The sequence below is a fragment of the Anas platyrhynchos genome, chromosome 1 (assembly GCF_047663525.1).
Source record: "Anas platyrhynchos isolate ZD024472 breed Pekin duck chromosome 1, IASCAAS_PekinDuck_T2T, whole genome shotgun sequence".
NCBI classification, from domain to species: domain Eukaryota; kingdom Metazoa; phylum Chordata; class Aves; order Anseriformes; family Anatidae; genus Anas; species Anas platyrhynchos.
The window spans coordinates 92,154,133-92,177,748 of NC_092587.1; the positions used below are offsets into that span (position 1 = coordinate 92,154,133).

The 23,616-nt window shown below is 40.5% G+C and overlaps 1 protein-coding gene across 35 annotated transcripts in view; it reads left to right on the forward strand.

Moving 5' to 3' along the window:
• The window catches only part of BBX (BBX high mobility group box domain containing), a 148,024-nt gene that overhangs the window by 88,691 nt on the left and 35,717 nt on the right, over positions 1 to 23,616 (forward strand). For 33 of the 35 annotated variants that reach the window (XM_027449501.3, XM_038183169.2, XM_027449496.3 and 30 more), the window contains 8 exons: positions 904 to 971; positions 4,690 to 4,770; positions 7,008 to 7,088; positions 11,674 to 11,754; positions 14,405 to 14,482; positions 16,711 to 17,632; positions 18,577 to 18,715; positions 21,387 to 21,535. In XM_027449501.3, the coding sequence (XP_027305302.1) occupies positions 904 to 971; positions 4,690 to 4,770; positions 7,008 to 7,088; positions 11,674 to 11,754; positions 14,405 to 14,482; positions 16,711 to 17,632; positions 18,577 to 18,715; positions 21,387 to 21,535 (1,599 nt within the window). The remainder of the gene's footprint in view (positions 1 to 903; positions 972 to 4,689; positions 4,771 to 7,007; positions 7,089 to 11,673; positions 11,755 to 14,404; positions 14,483 to 16,710; positions 17,633 to 18,576; positions 18,716 to 21,386; positions 21,536 to 23,616) is intronic. The other 2 variants (XM_027449483.3, XM_027449491.3) reach the window with 1 other exon arrangement.

Sequence of the window (23,616 nt, forward strand, 5' to 3'; positions counted from 1 at the left end):
CATTTGGACCACAGACTGTTTTCCTCTCTCTCCGTATCTCTTTGTTAAATTGAGATCCTGCGTTACTTCCAAGGCACTCCCCCCAAACCAGACGACTTGTCTTCATGGTGATGAAGAGCAGCCACTGTTTTGAGTGGCAAAGCCACTCCGCGAGTAATGCAGTGACAGTGTTGATAGCTTTTACTTTTTGCTGTCATTTTTTTCAGAACTTGTGAGGTGCTTGGAGCCTGGAGGCTAGAAACTGTCAGAACCAAATATTCAAAAGAAGAGCACTCGTATCTCCATTTTGCTTTCCTCAATTAGGTGTCGTATCAGTGGAGCAACAAGTAGGCAGTCACCAGCTTGGCTGGCTGGTGCCTGTGCTGTTCTGGCGTGGAGGATTGAGCACTTCATGCTTCAGTGCTGTCAGGCTGGCACTTTTCACCACTAAATGCAGCTCTCTGTTAAAGCTGAATTTTCCTGCAGAGCTTGAGCGTGTCATTTTGTTCCATCCCTTCACTCCTTCAGTGGCTAAGGAAGGAAACTGCTCTCTTGGTAGGAGCATCCACCGAGTATATTAGTGTGTCTTTGTGTGTGTCTGTGTCTGAGATGTATGAGATCATTACGCTTGCCTGTTTTAAAGGTAGCCGGCTCCATAGTGCGTATAACCTTTGGCGGTAAAATTGTAAATCCGCGCAATGAGGTGTTAAGCACACAAATCCAATTAAATCCTTCAAACAGCTTTGAGAGCCTCTCCCAGAGGGTACAGAAATGGTTATTTGTGATTCTCTTGAACTGCCTTTTATGGCCGCTCGCTCAGAGCGTCTGTGACAAGTAGTCTTCTGGGGGTTTAACACTGCAAATGGCAGGCTCCTTAAACAAGCAAATGAATAAACCTAAGACTTGGTTTTACTCTTTTAACAGATCCTACACAAATGGGAGGCCTAAGTATGCTGCTTTTAGCCGGGGAGCATGCCCTGACTGCACAAGAGGTAAGGAACTCTCTTCTCTCCCTCAACACAAGCCCTCAGTTTAAAAAGAGCTCTGAAAAGGACTATCTGCCAAGTGGGAAGTGGAATTTAAGATACATCTTAGGTAACCTAAGGTGGAACTGAAGTGTGAGCCTGGTGATGTGAGTCTTGTACTCCAACAGTGACCATAGACATCAGGCCTGGGTTTGATACCAGTTCTGTATTAACTCCAGACTGATGAATATGTGATCAAACCAGGCAGGTCTGCCCAGTGAGAGGATGCTGTTGCAAATGGAAGGATTGCCATACACTGACTGTTAACAAACAGGCAGTTTGCAAGCTCTTTGGGCAAGGGATTCATACACTTAAGTGCTTGCGTAATGCCTCACACAACTGTGGCCTTGGCACTCATAGCAAAGTCAATACAGAATAATTTCCATACAGTCAGTGTAATTATATATGCGCTCTGAAACCATGCAAGTGCTAACAAGTAATCAGTGTATTGCAGTCTGTTCCTATTGACTAAGTCTTTGCCTGAAAAGAAGTTTGTCGTTCAGTTGCCATCAAACATTTTGTATTTACAAAAGGCTCCAGTAGGTAAGAGTGTTTCTGTGGATCTCCAGGAGCGCAGGGACCTCCAGTCTTTTGTCAGACTGATTGTTATTTGTGACCTACTTTGTGGGCCAGTTTTGAAAATTGTTCATAAGGTGGTTTGTATGTTGGGTAAAATAGGTAGTCATTCTCCTTTTGATTCAGTATTCTAGTGATGATTGGATATGGAGCAAATATTTCTTAGGCTTGTGTTGCCCCAAATGCAGTAAAGTTCCTAAAAACTACTTAAAAACTACTACTTTCACTCCGTGAAAAAGGTTCAGGAGTTGCTTAACTCTGGAACACATTTTGAACCGATTTTATATGGATATGAGGCTATAAATCATATGCCATATATCTAAAACTCTGACATTGCTATTTAAAAAAAAAAAAAAGAGAGAGAGGGAGCTGGAACGTAATTCTAAAAGGATTCCAAGTGATATCCTGTAGTCTTCATTGTTCCTGAAGTGTGTGTGTACATAGAGGAATCACATGCATATATGTGGTTCTTAAATTGGGGGACTGCCAGAGTTAGGATTGCCTATCTACATTTAGTTTGACTGCTTGTATATGTACGATTATGCAGACTTGGGTGGCCTTGTAAGCAAACATCTTAAAATACTATTAGCATCTTAAAAGTTGTTGATACAAAGGAGGGGCGCGCTGACACGGTTTGTTCAGAACCTCAGAAATGATGAGGAAAAGGATCCTTACGTAACAGCTCTGCTAATCCCGAGTAAATTTATTCAACGCCCACTGCTTTTCTGCTAAGTGTGTGCTAAATGGATATATAGGGGCTTTTCAAATCCGGGTGGTTAAAGTCAGCGTTGTCAGAGCTCCAGATAGCAGGTAACAAAGCGAACATGCACCAGCAGGAAAAGGGGAAAGGGGCACCGTAGTGATGCTTACTAAAGTGCTTTAGTCACCATCTTTCTGTTCTGGTTATGTTCCTATTTTGGTCATTTTTTTTCGATACACCAGAAGGCTTTTTATCTGATAACAGAATTCGGTGTTGATGTGTGATTGATTTCCAAGCACATTTCCAAGCCTTGAGCTCTTAAACAGGCAAGAAATGTAAAAAACCTTAGCAACAGTAGGTAAAGGATACGGGTAAGCGATGACTTTTCACCTGATACTTGTGTCCTTCCATCAGTTAAGCAGAATTGTGGGGCGTATACGAGCACATTTTGTCAAACACCTGAACAAAAATGTTTACCGGGACTGTTCTTGTAACTGGTTGCACGAGACAAAACCTCATCCTGCCGCTGCTCTGCTCATTAAACTGCAATAAACCTGAACTCCACGAGGCATGCTCCTGGCGTTCAGGCTCCTTCCCAAGGCCGTGAGGACAGTTGCTTGCCTTAGAGCAGCACCTAGCGGTCTCTGTGCTTAACTTCCCAGAAAGCCCTGAATTTGTAGCACAGTCCAAAAGGTGGCTCTTCTGCCAGTTCCCCCTTGCTGCTGCCCTGCATATCAGGACCAGATGCAAATCTTGGATCACTCAGTGAGGAAGGAGGACGTGTGAGCCAGGTGCTGTCCTGTGCCTCTCATTTATTTCAGAGCAGGCCATGGTAAGTAACCCACAGGGGACTGTGAGGATGCGGAGGCAGCATCCCGACGGCTTCCTCCTGGCTGAGAATGAGCGGTTGTCTGGCCCGCGGTGCCAGGCTGCCCAGGGCCCGCACGCAGCGGTGTTGCCTGGGGTGTAAATCAGAAACAAAGATTGTTTGAGTGCAGCTGAGGATAAGCCAGTAGGAGGAGAGAGGAGAAGAAATGATGCAATGTTGAGTACTCTGTATTACAGCAGGAAATGAGAGCCATGCAATGGCACTGTTAGTACAACTGTGCCCTTCAGTAATTACTGTATCTCTTTGGTCAACTTCAGCTTGGCAAAGATTAGAAACCCCAGAGACTGTTAATTTCCCCCAGGTTGTGAGTGTGGGCACAACAGCTCTTGTGTTGCAAAGGCAGAACCTCTGCAGCAGATTCCTGTGCTTGTGTACTTGCCATGCACGAGCATCTTGGGGCAGCCAGCAGCAGGAGCAGCAGAACAAACTGCATGTACTGTAGGCCTGGTGAATCTGTGGCACTTGGTTCTTGCAGGCAACAGACACAGTTGCTAGCCAGATCTCATGTGGCCAAATAAATGCTATTGACACACCCATTCTGATAAGAAATGAGGTGAAAAATATATTTGCATTGAAATATTTCAAATAACATGGAATTCCGTGAAAAATTGAAAATCATTAGGGGAAAAAAAACTCCATCTTGTTACCTACCTTTCGAAAATCCCACAAGGCCTCCTTCCTTTCTGCTGTTTTCTATGAGTTATGTTACGTACCGTATTTTATATTAATAATGCCTCAGCTCCTAGGAGTCAGACATGTAAATATTTTACACTCAAACGTGTCATTTCCTATTCAGTACAATCCCTTTACAGAAGGATGCTTGAGTAACAAATTTCTGGCTAATAAGAGCAGTATAGGTAAGGTCTTATGAAATCAGATGAGGCTGGCTGTTGGTTTGGGGTTTTGAGCAGTCATTTCTTTGTGTTTTGATTTCAGAAGTTATGATGCTTGATTGTACTGCTTCTCATAAGCACCCCTAAACAGATGTTTATGTTTATTATTTGAGCAGTTTAAGGCTTGTGGCACCCTTAACTACTTATTTTCATGCTGTGAAGTGATTAGCAATTATTTTTGTCACTAGGCAACCCTTAGTGGTTTCAAAAACTTCCTTCTTAGCTTCTAAGTAATTAATTTTCTTCGGAATGGAAGTGTAAATTAAAGAGGTAGTAGATAGCATCATGAATACCAGGTATCTGTGTATGCAGCCCAAAATCATCAGTGTAGTATTTGTTGTGTGCAACTCTTCTGCAGTTTGGAATAAAAAAAACAATCCCTGGTATTATCATGCTCTTTCTTATTAGGCAATTGTGAAATACATTAAAATGGGTGCTAAGCTATGTTTTCACCTTTCATTTTGATTCAACCAGGATTCAACCAGTCCGGGAATCTGAAACATTACATTGTCCATTTTCTCTTAAACACAGCATGTTACTGCTGCCTGATACTCCATTTTGCCTACTACTGTTCTTAGCTTGAAAGAAAAACCCTTGAGGTCTTACTCTCCACGCTTCTTGTTTCAGGTTTCCTCGAATACTTGCCAATCTGATGCGACTAATTCTACGGAAGTGTGTCAGAAGTCGTCATTGTTTCAGTTTGCAGAGGTGAGTTTCTTTAGAAGGGAATGGTTTTTGTTTATGTTTTCTTTTTCAAAAGGTATCTGGTGTTTAGCTGAAAGAGAAATTAAACACCTCTGACTGGAATTCATGGCAGTATTTCTTCCTTGTTTTGAGGTTTATGTTACTGGATTGTGTATCTGGTAGATGTGTCTGGCTTGAAGTGCAGGAGATTGTGTTCAGGAACATGATTGAAACCCTAGAGCAATAATAGAGTTGTGGTTTAAGCAGTGATTTAGGATGTGTCATTCCTGCACTTAGGTATTAACTGGAGTCTAACTGACTGAAGTCTCAACAGGTATATTTGGGTGTCATTTAGCCATTCTGACTGCTTTAGGCCCTGACTCCATCAAAAATAACTGTAGTTCTGGAACTTCCAAGATTTTCTTCTATTCTGTAACCACAAAACAGCTCTATGCAACTATGCTTTGGTTTTGCAATGTGCAACATTTTTGTTAATGTATTTCCACTAATAGCTAGATAGTGCTACTGAACTGTGTTTTTTTTTTTTTTTTGCTTTTGTTTTTAAATACGGCAATTTTTAATTCAAGGTCTAATGGATTTAGTTGACAAAAATAACATGACGCAAATGAGGTTGCAGGGAGTCCTGGCCCTTTGTAAGCATCACTCGCTTATGTCCTTTTCAACTTCTTAAATGACGATAATCTAAGTGGCTTAAATATTTAGCTGTATAAATATTGATTGTACAGGATGCTGGGTGGCATTTGAGAAGGTGTGTATGGAAAGAAAGTTTATTAGAGCAAGGGCTTCTTTTATTACCTGGTTTCAGACCAGCCATGAATCTTACTGTCTTAATACTCCTTGCTGTGTGCACCTTCATATTCCTCCCTAAATGTCATCGCTTTAGGAGTAGATACATACCAGGCCCGGCATACATGATTTTGTTTTAACATTAACCCACAAGACCGTGAGATCTGAGGCTTTGAAAATGTATTAGAAAATGATTAATGCACTGATCCTTTATTCCTGATTAAAGGTAATGGCCAGAATGAAATACATAACCTGTGATTAAGCTCCTAAACAGCCTGCTGGCTTGTCTTGTTAGGAAACGCCTGGCTTGCTGTTAATGAAAACAATACTTAAAAGCTTCTTAAAATTGGTTAATTCCAGTGTTAATTATGGGACTAATTCAACATCCATCTTCCAGTATTTCTGAGATACTTTTGTGTACTTAAACTGTCAGTTGAGCAACATAAAACATTGTATAGTTCCTTTTGATAAGTCTGCTCCTTCAATTTCCCTGTTACCCATCTTTTAACCAGTACGAAAAATACCGGTGCAGTTATTGAGTTCATTTTACAATGCCCAAGCAGGAAAGAGCCAGAATCATGTGGTAGTAGCAAGAACTGTGTTGTGTGCTGCAAGATATGCTCTTTAAAGGGTTCATGACCTCTGCTTTTTCTTCCCAACCAAAGAACTTCAGTGGGTTCCAGGAAGCGAGCTCGTCTGCACTTCTAAAACGTGTAGTTTAGAAGTAGCTGATTGATCAATAATTAGAAATGCATATTAGCTCATTATTCATTTTTATATGAATTTTTATTATTCATATGTTTCAACAATATTAATCGGTTTGTAGTGAGGCTGTGCCTAATTAGTACATGGCAGGTTTGTGTATCAATGACAAAATAAATGGTACTTGTACCTAGGTCTGTGATGAATTCAAAGCGTAGTTTGCAACCAAAAAAAATTGACATGAGCTACGTAGGTGTTTTTTTTTTTTTTAAAAAAAAAAAAAAGTTCCCATAGTCTCTGGGATCGATTGGGTATCTTTTCTAAAAGTGCATGCATATGTTGTGTCCCTGCCCACACTTATCTTCCATGCTGAGCAGCAATTTGTGCTCTATCAGCACCACCATTCTGTGGCGGGGTCTTTTCACTGAACAGTGAAATACAATCTAGTGTTAAGTTTTTGTTGTTAACCCTCTTTTGACATGTCAACGGGCAAACAAAAGCCCTTCAAAAAAAGTTCTAGCCTGTTCTGTTGATCCTAGGAAGGTTTTCATTGTGAAAAATGATTCAAGATCACTATTTCCATGTCTCCTGGGAAAGCAGGTACTGTTCTTTGTAGGGGTATGCTGGGAGTCATCGGCATGTTCTTTGGTACCAATGGTCTTTCACTATCATGGATCAGAAATTTCACGTGTTGAAATTTGATAATGAAACTGAAGAGTTAAATGATGCAAATATAATTGTTTTCTTGACAGATCTCTTCAAGCACATCACAGCCAGGAGTCCCAGGAGCTGTAAAACAAACTGAGGAGTCTGCATTGTTTCAGTTTGCTGAGGTATAATAGCTAAAATATGATGGGGGAGGATGGGAATAAGCAATGAACCAATAAGGGCTGTCACTGAATGGTTAATCACCCTTTCTCTTAAGAGGCTCCCATCAGTAGATGTTTATCTTCATGACAGCATTGCATTAAAAAAATCCTGAGGGGAAAAAAGCAGTAATTTGAAGAGATGTCCATAGCGTACACAAAAGATAGTGAGGGAAAAAAACGCTGTAAAAAAGATACAGCTGCCCCAGAGGCAGGAAACCTTTAGAAAAATAAACTTGCAGGCTAAAGGAAGCTTACCATAGCTACAAGGCTATGTGATAGCACTGTTAGGTGGTGACATCTAAGTATATAAGTTGTTCTCTCTTCTTCATGTATTGAAAATTTAGAGTCCTTAGAGATTGTTTTTATGAATTTCTTCTCCACATGTTTAATGTGCTTCTACAAATTGATTTTTGACACCTATTCTCTTCTTGCCCATTTGGGGGAGTCTGGTACTACTTGCAGAATTTCTTATGCTGAAGGTATATTTGGGGTGTGTGTGAAAAGAGCTGGCGCTGTGCTGGAGGAACGGAAGGGGATGAAAAGATAATGCTGTTGGTTATTCCATGTGCTTACGGAGGTTTGACTACAGACAACATGCTTACTTCTATTAAATGTTAAGCTAATTATATACTGTGCATTTTTAGCTTGGCTGGCATGTGCTTTGATGTGTTCCCTGAGTCCAATTAGAAAAAATAAATAATAATTTACTGATTCAGGTGCCATAAAATACCTGAATAGAAACACCTCCATAAAAGATACAGTACACTTGATGTCTCTGATTGTTAAAACATTTTTATACATGCTATCATTTTTTAAATTACAGGTTAAATTGGAAAGTTCTTTTGAGAATATTAGTGATATTTAGCAGGATGAAGCTATTTGATGAAATCAAGCTTTCAAAGAAAGCAAAAGATCTGCAGTGTGGAACATTCATGTGAATTTTCTTACCAAGTTTCACACTAGTGAATCTGCTAATTTAGTCTCAAAAATCTTACATTTTAATTCTACATTATTTTTTGCTGTGTACAGAGTTGAACAGGGTACGAAATACCTTGATTACAGCATTTTCAAATCATACTCTGAAGCTTGACTCAGACATACCTTCAAAATTTTACAGAACCTAAAATCAATTCCCCTTGTACATGAACAAACGACAGCAAACCTGAAAATTGTCTTAAGGATGTGACAGTATTTCATCTCATACCGCTACGCTGTGCCAGCTCACTTGTCAAAGTGGAGTACATCTATGAATCATCAAATGTTAGGAAGAATAGGTGCTTAGAAAGTTAATTAGAAACTGGCCAAAGTTAATGCCAGGGTTAATCTTTTTCCTCTTAAAAATACTAAAATATGCCTACAGTCTGGAGGGGTTGGGGTTTTTTTAGGCTGTTTTTTTTTTCGGTGTCTGGAAATAACAGAACCCACAAAAAAAAAAAAAAAACAACTTTTTTTTTCCCATGACTATTTCTCCAGTGTTATGCTTTTGTTATGAAGCCTTAATGGCAGTGACTAACATCGTGTTTTATCTAAAGCAATAGAGAAATGGCTTTAAGATTGCAGCCTGATTTTCATTTACTTTGTTCCAGGGGAAAATACTATGCATGCTAAAGAACCTCTTTAAGCTTTTTATTATTATTATTCCTGCTATTAAAGCTGCCTGTGCTCCTTCAAATATAAGGGCTTTCATTTGCACAGGGTGTCTTTGTCGAGTTTGGCAAAAATCCCATTCCTTAATGCGCCACTTCTTACTGGGTCCTGTCTATATGAATGCATCTCTGCATTTAGGAAGCTAAATTATGGTAAGCAATTTGCAGTAGGCTGCTGTCACCAACATACAAAGCTACAAAAGAAAAACGAGAGGGAGAAAAAGTAGTTATTTAGCCAGTGGCCACGCAGACCTGTGAAGAAATGCGAATTGTGCTGTGGTCTGATGTGCCTGCAGTCTTTTGGCAGCCGTCCCACCTCATTTTTGGTTCTGGCTGGGCGTTCTTCATATGTTTCCTGTCTCTTTACCGCTGTTGCGGCAGGCTGAGCGAGAGCGAGTCTTTGTGAGGACAGAGATCCCATTGAGTAGGTATGGCATTTTAAATGGACACCTCTACCCCGCAGTACAAGGCCGCTGTCACTCAGAACGGGCTCGTTGCATTGATGCCGTCTGGGATTCTTTCTTCTATAGAGCCTCAGCCTGGCTGGCCGGCACAAGCGTCGCAGTCTTCAATTAAAGCTGATGAGGATGTGGCTAATGAGGCCTGCCCGGTGTTGTCTCGCCACAAGAGATGATTAGAGGCTTGGGAGTGAGACTGTGCTGGGGCCTGTGGGCGTGCAGGCAGCCAGTGCACCAGCCTTCTGCCATGATGGGGTGTCCTCATAAGCTTGTTGTTTTGTTTGGGTTTTTGTTTGTTTGTTTTTCATTTTGGTGTGTCTCCAAGTTACGTTCTTGGCTTCTTCACTCTGCTCTGCTCTAGCAAATGCTTGGTGGTCCCACTTTTGCCCCTCTCACTTGTGCCTTTGTGGAAGGCCATTATGCAGGGCAGTGCCGCCTGGCATGGCGCTGGTCTGCGGGCCGCCTGGCCACATGGGCTGCTGGCTGCCATCCTCCCTGCCATGTGAGGGAGGCAGAGCAGATGGGCCCCTTTGCTCTCCTGGCCATACTGGCTGTGTGTGTGGCAAACGTGAACAGATGGTGAGGGCTGCTTCGCAGGGAAGGAACACGGGGACCTCTTAGATTTACTTAGCTAAACTCTCGTCCTTAAACAAACAAACAAACGCTTCCAGAGAGTGACAGCAGTAACGTTGCTAGTTTAACCCTCTTCACTTACAGGGCCTCTTCTGAGGTTTTTCTCTAGGTGATGTAATGAAAATGCAATCATACCCAGCATGCAGCAAAGTCGGCTCCTCCTCGCTGGTCCAGCAGGTTATCAGCACTAGAGCAAAATGCACGCCGGAGGGTGGGTCTGTCCGTGCTGCGTTCTCACATGCTCGCTTTCAGCAGACCTGAGGGCAGCCCTTTCTGTGCATTTCTGTGCTGAACAGAAGGTTTGGATCCAAAACTTCTGGTCAAAATGCTGTGAAATTGGGAGTGTGAGATCTAGTCAGCATCTTGTCTTCCAGCCTTCCCTTAGGTAAAGCTGTAGTCTTCCCAAGTAAAGTCCTTATATAAATTAGACAAATATACCAGAACAAGTGCTAATTTTGTCTCTCACTGTTTGTTTTCCTGACTACGAAGAGAGTATTTTTTTGCTGAAAATGTTGCCTCCCTTTCTTCCAATTAGTACTATAAGGGATCTGACTTGCATTTTGTTAAAGTGCCCGTGCTATTGTCAAGCCTGTATCTTTTAGATTTTTCTCACATTGTGCCTCAGAAGGCACAGCATGTCTACATGTTCTCAGGTTATACTTTAAGGTGTGGGTGTTTCTGTCCTTTTTCTGCCATTCATCCTGCACTGAAGAAATTAAGAACTGCGACTGTATTACAGTAGGAGGATAAAATTAAGGCTCTTTTCCTACGAAGTGCAGCATATAGGAGCCCTTCCTCCTGCGCTGAGTCTTGAGATCCTGAGTGGGTTCACTGAACTGTGTCACAGGAAAACTAGGATTTTGAATTATTTTAGTTTAAATCGTGAATGCGCAGTCAATTATTCACTATATCTTAAATAGCTGGTGGTAAAATGGACGGTGGGTGTTCATAATTTGTTTTTCATCTAATAAAACTGCTTGACAGACAAAAGGCTGTTTGGATAATAAAGTTTAAAAAAAAAAAAAAAAAAGGGAAAGAAAAAGGCTATATTTAACTTCTGCATCTGAAAGGTCATGGTCATAAGTGTGATTTTTATAAGGAAGTGGATGCCATAGAAATACGGGTGGTCTTGTTCCTGATCCTAGAGTTTTTCAAGGCTTCCAGGCCAAATGCTACCATGTACTGCCATGACAAACAAAATCAAATCTGAGAAATAATGAAAAATTGTTGTGTTGTTGAACTAATAATGCTGCTCTTGGAAGCAGATCAGAACAGTTTGGCTGCAAAAGCAGTTCTGAAGTGCAGCGGTAGTTATTTATCAAGTGCTGGTGCTGGCACACCACCATCTATTTAGAAGGCCAAATTTAATGCCCAGGTGTAAGGTTGTCTTTTTCCTAATGGAGGAAAGGAAGTGAAACAAGCACCCAGTGCCTGTAGGGACAAATGGTCCTCCTCTGTACCTGACCAAGTGGGAAATACTACCCAGGCTTCCCAGGAGAATTTTATTTAACCTTTAGCACCACAGATGATGGTTTTTTAGCAACAAGTGTGTTTTGTTCACTTGGAATCACATAAAATGCACAGCATGATCAGAATATTATCTGTGTTTATATCCTGCTAACTTCTAAATGGCTGCTAAGTGTTTCTTGGATGGGATTGTTAATTTGAAGTAGGGCCTTCTGCCAGGAAGATATAAAAGTGACTGATTTAACTAATTCATTTTCTTTAGTTTCTTCACTTATTTTCTCCTTTTTTGTCTGCCGTTCCTGGTTAACACTGAAATATTTTCTCCTCTGTTCATTTAAAACCTAGATTTCATCAAATACTTCCCAGTTGTCAAGTCCTGAGACAGTAAAGCACTGTGGGAAGTCGGCACTCTTCCAGTTGGCGGAGGTAAAGTTATATCCATTAGCATCACAATGGGAAGATGTGTGTATGTTTTTTTCCCTCCAACAAAGTGTGAATTTTGCAAGGTTTGCTCTAGCATCAAATTTTGTATTTCCAGAAACATAAACTAGCAAATAATCAAATAGTAAGACAGAGAATTAGGCAGTTGCAGTGGCCCTGGGGACCTAGGTCTTTATGCACTTTTTAAACGTGTATAGCTTCTTGGAGACCACAGAAAAAGTGCTTCCTTACAGGAATAGTAACCTTAAGACTGTAATAAAAAAAAAAACTCAGAACAATAGCAAAGACGAGACAATGGCATTCTTTCTAATGAAGAAGTGAATACTAGGATTCAAAAAATAAAGCTTTAATATAAGGACTGGAAAGTGTATTGCTGAATCGGGGACCAAAAGTAATAAAAGTAGACTTTGAGAACATCCACGAATCCATATGAAAAGTTGGAAGTAATTTATTGAATTATGAAGTTGGCAGTTGTCAGCAGTCATCAAGAGTACTAAGTGAGGTTTCTCAATAGTCCTGGAAATACCCTGCGAGTCTTGAATGTAACCTTGTAGAGCTCACCGCTTTGATATGGATAAATCACCCAAACTTTTGAGGCTTGGCCTGCAAATATTGTTCTTCTTGGTGACAGAAAGCTGAAAATACTTGCTGCTTTCAGGCTAATAGAAGTTGCTGCTACCCTACTCGTTACTTTTTTTTTTTTTTTTTTTTTTTGCTTGCTTTTTCAAAATCGCTTCCTATTTCAGTGAGGGAAATGGTTCTTTGGATCCCATCTGGTGGCATCCATCCATCTGTATGTTCTTGCTGCTGTGGCTAATACATCTCAGGGGGAAAAAAAGCTATTGGAAGTGCTAAAAGAAAACAGCATGCTTTGAGCCTGCACTGATGACTGTTTCATGCTTTGTTCAATGGACAGTAATGCTACTAGGAAGACTGACTTTATAGGTCATGAGTAGCAGAAAATCTGCCTTACCCTAGAGGCAGTCTCTGGCAGTACTAGAGTTTGTTGGTGTGTGCTACATTGCCAGCAGTGCCAATGCAAGTCTAATTGCACCTACCTGTGATTAGAGATCCATACAGGTATATGACCACTGCAGCACTGGAGCATCAGGAAGGTTTGTAACACTAATCAGGGACACCAGAAGTTTTTGAAGTGTCCTTTGTCACAGGACAGCAGCGTGCTCTGAGTGGTGCTGTTCTGGAGTAAGGCTGTTCTGGAGTAAGGCTGTTGTTGAATCCAGCCTGACTTTTGGAAGTTGCTATTAAAAGTTGCAATGCGACTGTGAAGCCCCAGGGGCAAGGGGAGTCCAGGCACCTGTCTGTCCACAGCAGTGCAGAGTTTGTCCTGCAGTTGGTCACAGAAGTAAATCTGAACATGGCAGTGTGATGCTGCCATGTTGGACAGGTTTCCACAATCAATTGCTTGGCTGGATTCCTATAAACCTAATTACATATATATAATGAATGTTAAAGGCTCTGATTGAAACTGACACAGGCGTGGCAGACATGCTAAGCACATCTTCCTTAGCTCTAGCTCTTGTAGTATGTTAGTACTGTTCTTTGTTGGTGGATTTTTGGTTTTGTGTTTTTCAGTTTTGGAGATCTCTGTAATGCTGGTCTGTAACTGGACAAATAAAATGAGAGATTCGGCTTAACTTTTCAGACAGCAGCTCCAGATCTGATCTGGATGATCCCAAGCTAATGTGTTCATATCACCTCGAGGGCATCTGAGGTTTGCGAGTTCATTTGGCAGGCATTTGTGCTGTGCCACTGTAACTCCAAACCACAGATGCTGCACACCAGAGGGGGCTGGACTGCTGTCTCCGTGCTGCTGGCATGGCAGGGATCCGGAGCGTGGGAGACTGTCAGCTTCAGCACAGCACACTGCTCTGCTTCTCCTTCATCTCTGTTATGTGGATTAACCAACTTTATCTCCCCCCTTTCTGTGCCTTCCCTTTTGATATTTCACAGTATTTCACAGATGGTGATAAAATAAAGTGTAGAAGTGGGTTTAATTCTTTCCTAAAGAATTCAAAGAATCTCTAAGCTTCTAAAAACGGATGGAGCAGTGCTGCAGGCTGAAGCCTGGCAGGCTGCTGCTGCTCAGCTCTGCTGAGTCTTCGCAGTGCCTGAATACATGCTTTGTCTTCAGCCTTCAGTGCAGAGGGATGACAGCGAGGGGAGTGTGCGTCACCTCCAGGAGGCAAGGAGGCCGCTTCTGCTGCGGAGAGCTAGCAGCACTGACACAATGCGTGGCTGTACGCAGCCTTCAGAGGCTTGGGCTGGAGTCGTCAGATTGGGAGAAGCTGTGAAATGCTGCAGCTTCCAGGGGACATAGAGAATTTTTAACTTTTGTTCTTTCCTGTGTTAGTAGGGAGCAGTAAAACTGAGCTGGGTGGGGTTGATGGGAAGGCTAACTAAAGTGTTGAAGGCGCTTCAGTGCCCCAGTCCCTGTCCCCAGGGATTGTATTTATAACAACATGCACAGGTCTATACTTTTTGATAATGTAATCTTATGAATGAATTTTGGGAAGAGGAAGGAAATAATCCTTTCCAAAGCCGTGTAATAAGCATAAAATAATTGTACTGGTAAAATAATGTTTTTCTTTATTCTCCTCCCCTGTTTTTTCTTTAGATTTCTTCGAGTACATCCCATTCAGGTCCCGATTTAACAAAACAGTGTGGAACATCAGCATTATTTCAGCTGGCAGAGGTAGTATTAAAAACACTGGTGACTAATTACCACAGGTGCAGTGGGGTGGAGAAGTTAATGATATTGATAGCCCGAGACTGGAAGGCAGTACGTTGCTACAGTTATAATTACACTGTTGCTTATAGAAGCATAAATTATCTTGGCTTGGGTGTTATAAATTAAGATTTCTCCAGACTAGCCATCAGTTTGGAGGCCTCTAAGCATCCATGCTGCGGCTGATGAGAAGTACGCAGTCCCTTGTGGCAAAGGGGTTATCCAATCTCCATTTGCATTGTTTCAATTAATTCTTTTAGGGACTGGGGTTTGACTGGTTTGGTTTGGTTGGGGAGTGGGTACATGGTGACAGGGAGGAGCTTTGTTGAAGGGCTGGGTTAGTCTGTTCAGATAACATCTCCATTACAAATACCATTAAAGGGCATTAGCCACTTTTTTTCTCCTTTTGTGTGTACTGTTTATTGAACTGGGGAAAAAAACAGGTCAATAACTTCTATAGAAACTCTGTTCCAATGATTCTCTCAGCAGCTACTCCTTCTGGGAACAGTTGAAGCTGATGGCCTTTTATGGAAATGTATTTATTTTGTTTGTAAGCCTTTTTTCAAGCTTCCCAATCTTAAAGGTTGTGATTTGCAAGTTTATTTAGGGCTCACAAAACAAAAAAACACCTTTTTTTGTAGCCACAGCCACAGCCTTCTGTATTACTGGCTGCTGCAGAAGAAGCAAAGGTATAAAGAGAAAAAATACATGGGCAGGGTGTGACAGTGGGGGCATCTAATTGACAAAATATTATTCTTGTTCAATGCGTTGCATTTTTAATATTGATCTTTAGCTTTTGGAAATCATGGGCTGTGTTTACGTTGCAGTGCACTAAAAAAGTCACAGTAAAAAAATACCTTGGTGCCAGAGCCCACCTCAGCATAGTCATGCAATTCCCCCCTGCATAATTTAGCCTCCTTCCTAACAGCCGCTGTGCTGCCAAAGCTCCAGTGTTTCCAATGATCAGCCTAGCTTGACCTTCTTCCATCCCATGCAGAAGGAGTTTCAGAAACATATTTCAGATCACAAACTTAAACCAGAGTTCTGTTCTTACTTTAGTACTCGTACATTTCTGTAAGAGATCTTTTTAGTTTGCAAGAAAAAATACCTTGCCACTTTGTGAAGTGGAAAATTGACCTAAAAAGAGCCCAGCTGATCTGCAGTTACATCCATCCTGACCATATGGCCCATGGGCTGAGCTGCAGGGTAGGGAAGCTCCTTATGCCTGGTTCAAAGCAAGCCTCCTCCAGCTGGTTTCAGTCCAGGTGCCTGTTTGGTTGCTGGTTGTTTTAAAAACAAAATAGCACTTGGAGTTCAGCTTAGGGGGTTTTAAGAGGGAGAGCAAGAAAAAGAAAGCATGCCTTCCCAAGGCAACTGCTTGCTGCTGTGAAGTACTACCACCTCTAGCAGTGGCAGCATGGCTTATAAGTGATCCAAAACTGAGTGGATCTTCCAGGTCACTGCTGAAGGAACATGGCAGTTTGAGGACCTTGTTGTAGCTCTTCTTCTGAACCTCTCTGTTCCTCAGACAGAATGAGCGTTTTGGTTTCCATTAATGTTATCTCCAGGAGATAACCATGGCAACTACTGCTGCTTTGCAGTTCCTTGCAGAATAAGACTGGCATAAGAAGAAAGAATTGGAAGGCTTTTTACTACCTCCCAAATCATTTTGCACGTTGGAGTAAAGAAAAATAATCTTGATCGCTGCGATTTGATCAACTTCTTTTTTTTTTTCTCCCCCTTCAGGGCCTTTTGGAAAATGGAGGAAAGAATTGTATATGGGCATACTTGGGAACTGGGAGTATGGATTTGAGATTTCCAGTAGGTTGTAGTACAATATAGTGAGAGATGCTGTGTTTTTCTGTTGCAGTTAGTATTATGAAAATAAAACTAGCAGTGGGTTTCCCAGATATATTAAATGCACTTCAAGGATCATGGAAACACCAATTAGATCAGTTGAAGTATTTTTCTATCAGAGTGGTAGAATCCATTGGCCTTATTCTAGCACTTAGCCATAATTATGTTTCATCAGTTTCATTAGGACTTGAGCATTTTTTCAGTACTGTTCTTTAAAATAGTTTGCTTTCATAAATGAGGATCCCAGAGAGACTGCATGTGTAGTGCTCTTCCTGTTAATATAAGCAATGTTAACAGTTGATGTTTGTTTCATGGTGACTATTTTTAACTCATTTTAGATGTGCCTTGCTTCAGAAGGAGTGAAAGTGAAAGAACCTGGGAAAACAAAAGTGGAAGCATTAGAAGATGTGGCGAGGGAAGTTCCAGATGAAATGGAAGTAGAAGAACTGGAGAAAACAACAATAAAAGACTCCTGTAAAGGAAAAACAGAACAATCAGAGACAGGGAAAATACAAAACTGGGATGAGACAAAAACTGAGGAATCAGAAACTGCACAGTGCAGAGATTTTACTAGTCTCATAATGGAGAGCAGTCTTTTTGAGAGAAATGATAACACAAAGGATCACATGTGCCGTTCTCCAGAGCTTTCGATGATTGACATGAGCATCTTTGGGCTAAGCAAGCCAGAAAAAATAAAGAAGAAAAAGAAAAAAAATAAGTTGGACCGGCACACAAATGAAAAATCCACCCCCAAGAAGCCTTGTAAAAAGAGGCAGTCCTCTGAGTCGGACATTGAAAGTGTCATGTACACAATTGAAGCTGTTGCAAAAGGGGACTGGGGTGCTGAGAGACTTGCGGAAACTCCCCGCAAAAAAGCCCGCCCTGCCTCAAATGTGAAGGGAAGCATGTTGGATACAAAATCACCAAAGAAAAAAGTGAAATCGAAAGAGAAGAAAACATCGAAGGAGAAACCCACGGAGCCCACCAAAGAATCAAAGCCTCCTGATTTCCTTAATATTACAGCCAACAAGGAAGTACCCTGTGAGGCTGCTGATAACATTAAAGTGGAACCACTGACCCCCACAGAGGAGGTGGTACCCCAAAGCTTACCAGAACAGGTCAAAACTGAGGACAGTGACTGTGTTAAAAAGATAGAAACTTGTGGCTCCAGGAAATCAGAGAGATCTTGCAAAGGTGCTCTTTATAAAACTCTGGTGTCAGAGGGCATGCTCACGTCTCTGCGTGCTAATGTGGACAGAGGTGGGTGGCTTTGACTGTTTCATTTACAGCACGAACTGCAAAAGGCTGCCTGGAGTGGGAGGAAGAGCAGAAGTTCATGTTTAAGCTCAAGTTCAAGCAGTGGTGATATGGTGGGGTTGTCAGATCGCCTGGAATACTGGGGACAGGGGCTCAGGGGTCCAGGGCAGGTCTCTGAGTTTTGCAGACTGCATTCCTACTTACCTGAAGAGCTCTTAACTTCTCCCTTTTTGTCTTTCATTACCTGAGATTTAGCTTTTTGACTGAAGACTAGGCCGGTTGATTGTTGACCTGCCGATAGATGTTTCCAGGACTTGTTGCATGTAACCCTGAACAATTAGTTTTTCTATGTAAACAGCTTTTGGGTTTGTAGGATGGAGAACTATGATCACAAGAGGCAGATGTCTGACACTTTCCCTTAGGTCATTCATTGCTTGGCAGGGAGGGGGATTGGACTAGATGATCTTCAGAGGGCCCTTCCAACCTTGGCCATTCTGTGATCAGTTTTGCTGTCAGTGGTGAGTGAGAACCTCTTACCTTGTAGGACAAATTTTAGATTAAAATTTCTGGAAGCTTTCAGTGAGACATATTGAAATACATTTTTTCAATTAGTAGATTTAAATGGGTAATTAGTCAAAATGGAAAAGAAAAAGGTGTTTATAATTCAGGTAAGTTTATTACTGTGAATCTACTCATCTCTTTCTCCTGCTTGACAGCTGAAGAAAACCTGACTTTGCAGGTAGTGTATATATGCATATATATGTATAAGGTGAAAAAAACAGTTGCCAACAAGATTATAATCCATTAAAAAAAAAAAAGTTTGATCTTCTTAAAGCGGTTACAAAACAATCTTTAAGCTCCATTGCTGAGTGGGTATGCAGGTTCCTTCTGAGCCCATTTTGTCACATTTTTGTGAAGATGAGACCAATTTTCTGCCTTTATCCCAGGAAAAAGAAGCTCAGGAAAAGGCAACTCCTCAGATCATGAAGGATGCTGGAATGAAGAAAGCTGGGCTTTTTCCCAAAGCGGGACAAGTGGGAACAAAAAACTGAAGAAGACTAAGCCAAAGGAAGAGTTTGTTTTGGGGTAAGTTGCTACTTAATGTTGTTCAAAGTTTTAGCTAGGTCAGCCTAGTAACTTAAGAGCAAGTCCTTCCTGTTGTAGCTAGTGAACTGAAACCCCAACATCCAAGCCTCAGATGTTTTAAACTACATAAACACAATTCATTGAATTCCTGTGAACTACAAAACCTGTTTGGCAGAGTAAGGCTCTAGTTTCACGTTGGTTATATACAGAAGTAATTCCTCTGAGATCTTCCCTGGTTTACAATACTGTAAATAAATTTGAATGGCATTATTTGCACACTTCTTTAAATATATATATATTTTTTAATCACAATATTTAGCTGCTCAAGAGCCGGTGAAGGGGGTTAATTATATTTTTATATTTTCAGCACACTTTGCAAACAATATTTAAAGTTCTGTGTAGGTGTTCAGTCATCATAAAGAGACTAGAAAAAATAGATTCCTTTGCCTATTTGAAGAGAGTGCTGACAGGAAAAGTAAACACCATCCTTATATTTGCAAATAATTATGATAAATACTCAATTTTTCTATTGTTGAGGCAAGATATTTAAACTGTTCATATATACAATAAAGAAACATATCAGAAGAATAATGAATACAAATGCATTAACAGTTAGCAAGGCTGCACAGAATTACTCTTCTAGTATGAGTAACAATTTTTGTCAGAGTACTAACAGATTTATTTAACTGCAGGCATAGCTGTTAAATCTGCTTTGCCATTCATACTTGCAAGTTATGAAGACTTTCAATTATCTGAATTAAGGTGAAAATGAACAACAACAACAACAGAGTAGTTTTTCCACGTGTCATGGTTAAAATTTTAATATGTTTGTTTTGTGCAGGCCTTTTTCATGCATTTATTATCCGGTCTATATGAAATTTAGCTGCAGCTCACTTTACAGCAAAGATATTACATTAATGAAAATCTTCAAGGGTTCTTTCATTAGGAATAGTTGATAAAAACCACTGGCACAATTCTTATATTTTTATTGTGCTTTATATAAGAAAGTACATTTCTGGAAATATCTTTTAAATGTAAATTGAAAAAATTGAAAAAGTTAGGTCACCTCATGGCAAGAAAAACAAATATATCTCTGAGACAAAAAAAATGTATTTTTATATGATTTATTCAAAGTCAGTAGGAAAATTGTGTAAATATTTCATTCATTTGACAAATACTACTCTACCATTGTTATCTGGCTGGATGGGGAAAATACGTATTAGTGAATTTTTCTTCCTGATTCAGCCATGCCATTAATGAATATTGTTCAGTGAAATCTGTAAAGCAGAAGCAGTTATTTGCGGAGCCAAAGTGCTGGAGAAGGTATCTGTTATGTTCATTGCACTACCTGATCTTCTGTCTGCTTGGAAGAGCTGGTTTTAGTTCTACCCACTCCTCTGAACTCTTTTGCCCCCTTCATCATCCCCTTTTTCAGCATTAGGGTGTCTGTCTGCTGGAGTCCTCGCTGCTGTTGGAGTCGCTCCTTTCTCCTATTACTTCTGTGTCCCCTTACCTTCTCCATCAGTAGCTGCCCTTGCTTTCCCTGGTGGTCTGTGCCAGGTGTGCTTTGCCTGTGTACAACCCCACTCCTGCTGAGCAGAGATAAAATGAGGTATCAGCCTGTGTACCAAAGCTTTCAGAACACAATTGCATTGAAGTGCTGTTTCAAGAAACTAGGAAATCATCTTTCTTGTGACACTTCCAAGTGTAAAGTGTCTCATGGCCATCCCTTCCAACAGTCATGCCAACATCTGTCCAATTCTCATTTTCCACAGCAATTAGAATCTGAGATGAGTAGAAAATGTCATTGTTCCCATCTCATGGGCAGTTCTATTTATAATCTGCCTAGCAGTGCAAATTGCCTTTTATTAAAATGCACTTGCTTCCTGTGATCCTGCCTGGTTGCAGAAGTTCACTGAAAAGTCATACTTACACAAGACAGCACAGTCATTACAGCCAGGAAGGCCGTGCCATACCATCCAGCTCAAGTGCTTTGTTTTCATCTGACAATTGCGAATAGTACTACATCTGTGGACTTCTTGAGTGGTAGGTAAAGCTTATTACACTCATTCAAGCTGGGCTGACCTACGAGGAATGTTGGGTTTCCTGAAGCCATGAGTTGTGTTCTTCATCTCACAACAAACAAAACAGAAAAGCAGTATAATCCCCCAGAAGAAATACAAATTAATTGTCATCATGAAGCACCAGGTTTAACTTTTTTTTCCTTTCCACAGCAGATCGGATGGCTTGCCGTTTTTGTTAGGTAGCTTTGTTGGACAGTTTGATATTTTTGCTGTAGTTTAAATTGTCACCTCCATTCTGGTGTAATGTGATTTTTATGTGAAATTAATGTATTGGTTTGTTTACTTATTGGTTTTATTGCCTTTTCTCATTCCCCTCGTAGAACAGACAAATCAGCTTTATGAATCTGTGCAGCTAATTTTTTTTACATTGTTTGCATATATTAACAATTTCTCCAGAGTTACAAATTCGGGAAATGGATTGTACATTCTCCTCCCAAAGTTGGATTATGTATAGTAGTTTGACATTTACAGTGTGCATGTGTGCATATCTTTCCCTTTATATGAGTAGATGCATGTGTATGCACACAAAACACAATTCTCCAGAAATGGAGTTACGTTTAATTTGGTTGGTTTTGTTTCCCCTTTAGCTTAGCAAAGTTGGAAGAAGAATTTGAAAAGAAATTCAAGAGCCTCCCTCAATACAGTCCTATTACCTTTGACAGGAGATGCTCATCTGTTCCAAGGAAAAAGAGAAAGATTGGAAGCGGCTCATCTGAACAACCAAAATCCAGCAAAGGTAAGTAACTGTGTTCAGTCCATTCTTCAATAACAATGCCACAACAAGCTCTGGAATTTACACTCTCTTACCTTACTGTTATACATGTGAAAAGTGTGAAGTAAAACTTTTTTTTTCTAGCACTGAATCTAGTTGGTTTTCACCTGGATTAGTTTCCAGGCCATACTCTTGACTTCTGCTTTTCATGCTGAGTAGAGTAGAATTTCTTAGAACTTGTACGTGAAATAATTTCCTCAGAGCAAGCAAACCTAACCAAAAAAAAAAAAAAAAAAAAAAAACAGAGGAGGGGGAATATTTGTGAGGTAAATGAATTTGACAAGTTTTCCCAGGGGGAAGCTGGCAGGGGGGAAAAATGGCCGATTGTCAAAAGTTACCTTGAGTTTTTCAAAGCACAGTTTTATGGGTGTTTTCATTTAGATGTAATTTTAGGCTTTATTAATAAGATACCAGAAATGTCTGAATGAATTGGATATTTTTCTTCAAGATTTCAAACTTACAATGGAAAGTTAGACTTGAAAATGTTCTGAGGTGATAAAAATGGTTAGAGGACAGGAAAACTAGTTCTGTGCTCAGCTCTATTGCTGAGGGTCATAGAGGGAGAATAACTCATGACACTTTTGACTGTTTTATATATAGACAGCCTGTTTCACAGGAGAGGTAGAGAAGTATACATTAGAGAAAATGTTTTTAGGCTGTGGCAACACAAAATGAAGGAATGACATACCGATAATTCTACAAGACAAAAGGATGCTCAGAAGAATGCTCATTATGCACAGCTCACGATGTGAAGCTGGTTTCCTGTTCGGCTACTGTGGTAGTATCATGAGCTGGCTGATTTTCAAATCTAGTACGTGTATTTTAGCCAGACAACCCTGGATTAGATCTATGCCTTTTGAATGCTTCACAAATAATTACATTAGAATATGCAGGATTGAGCAGCTGTTCTTTTCTAGTGCATGCCAATTTTAGTATTGATTTTTGTATTTATATAATTAGATATGGAACAGTCAAACTCCTGCAAATTTAGAATGGTGCTGGTAGAAAGTGCATTCTTTCTCTTCCATTTTTATGGTATATATTTTACAGAACTTCTTTAATTAGCATGAATTAACTTTTTTTTAACAGTATATTAATGCAGTGGCTTATTACACAACATCTTCTGGGCACAATGTGGCAACTGAAGTTGTAATATCAGCTGTGTGGATTTCTCACTACAGTTTTTACCTGTTCAGGTGTCTGTATATCTTCAAAAAAAAAAAAAAAAAAAAAAAAAGCAGGTCCTAATTTGTTTGGGAATTTCATGATAATGCTACACCAGCCAGGTAGCCTAGAACTAGATTCTGGTTTTGGCCAAGTTCCTAAGTACAAGTTCATTTTGATCCCTGCTTCCATCACTATTAAAAAGGTTTGGAATATTTTCGGCCACATCTCAAGGGAAGGTCAGAAACATAACTGCAGGCAGGTCACAAGCCTGATATAAGCAGTTTTGGCACAGCCCTGCGGAGAAGGCCATGGAGCGTTTGCCTGCAGCTGGCAAATGGGGCTCTTTAAACCAAGCCAGCTGACTTTGTACCAAAGCAGATGGCCAGCAGTCGCATGAACTTTTCCGCCAAGTGAGCTGTGGGGTTGTAACAAAAAGCCCTGGAGGCAGGAATAACTGATGGTGACACTGCTGTTTTTGCAGTGAACATCTAACCATAGCCCTGAACTAAATGTAGACTGAGATAGCGATATCTGTTCCTAATTCCAATGAATGTTGAATTCACAAAAGCGAGCTGGGCGAGCTGGCAGCTCACGTCAGTCATTCCAGCTCCCTGGAGAGTGAGGCTCAGCTCTCAAGAGCTAACTGAGAAACTTTCCAACATACCTATTTTTTTTTTTCCCTTTTGGAAAAGAAAAATTGCTAAAAATATAAACATTCCATGGCAGTAGGTTGATTTTAATTTGTTTTCTGCCAGATTTTTTTTTAGGATTCTTAAAATTAGGATGCAAGCTGTGTGTTTGAAACAACCTGAACCAAACTGCACACAACCAAGCTTACTAGCTTATTAGGGGAAACTGTTCGAGCAGAGCCAAATACT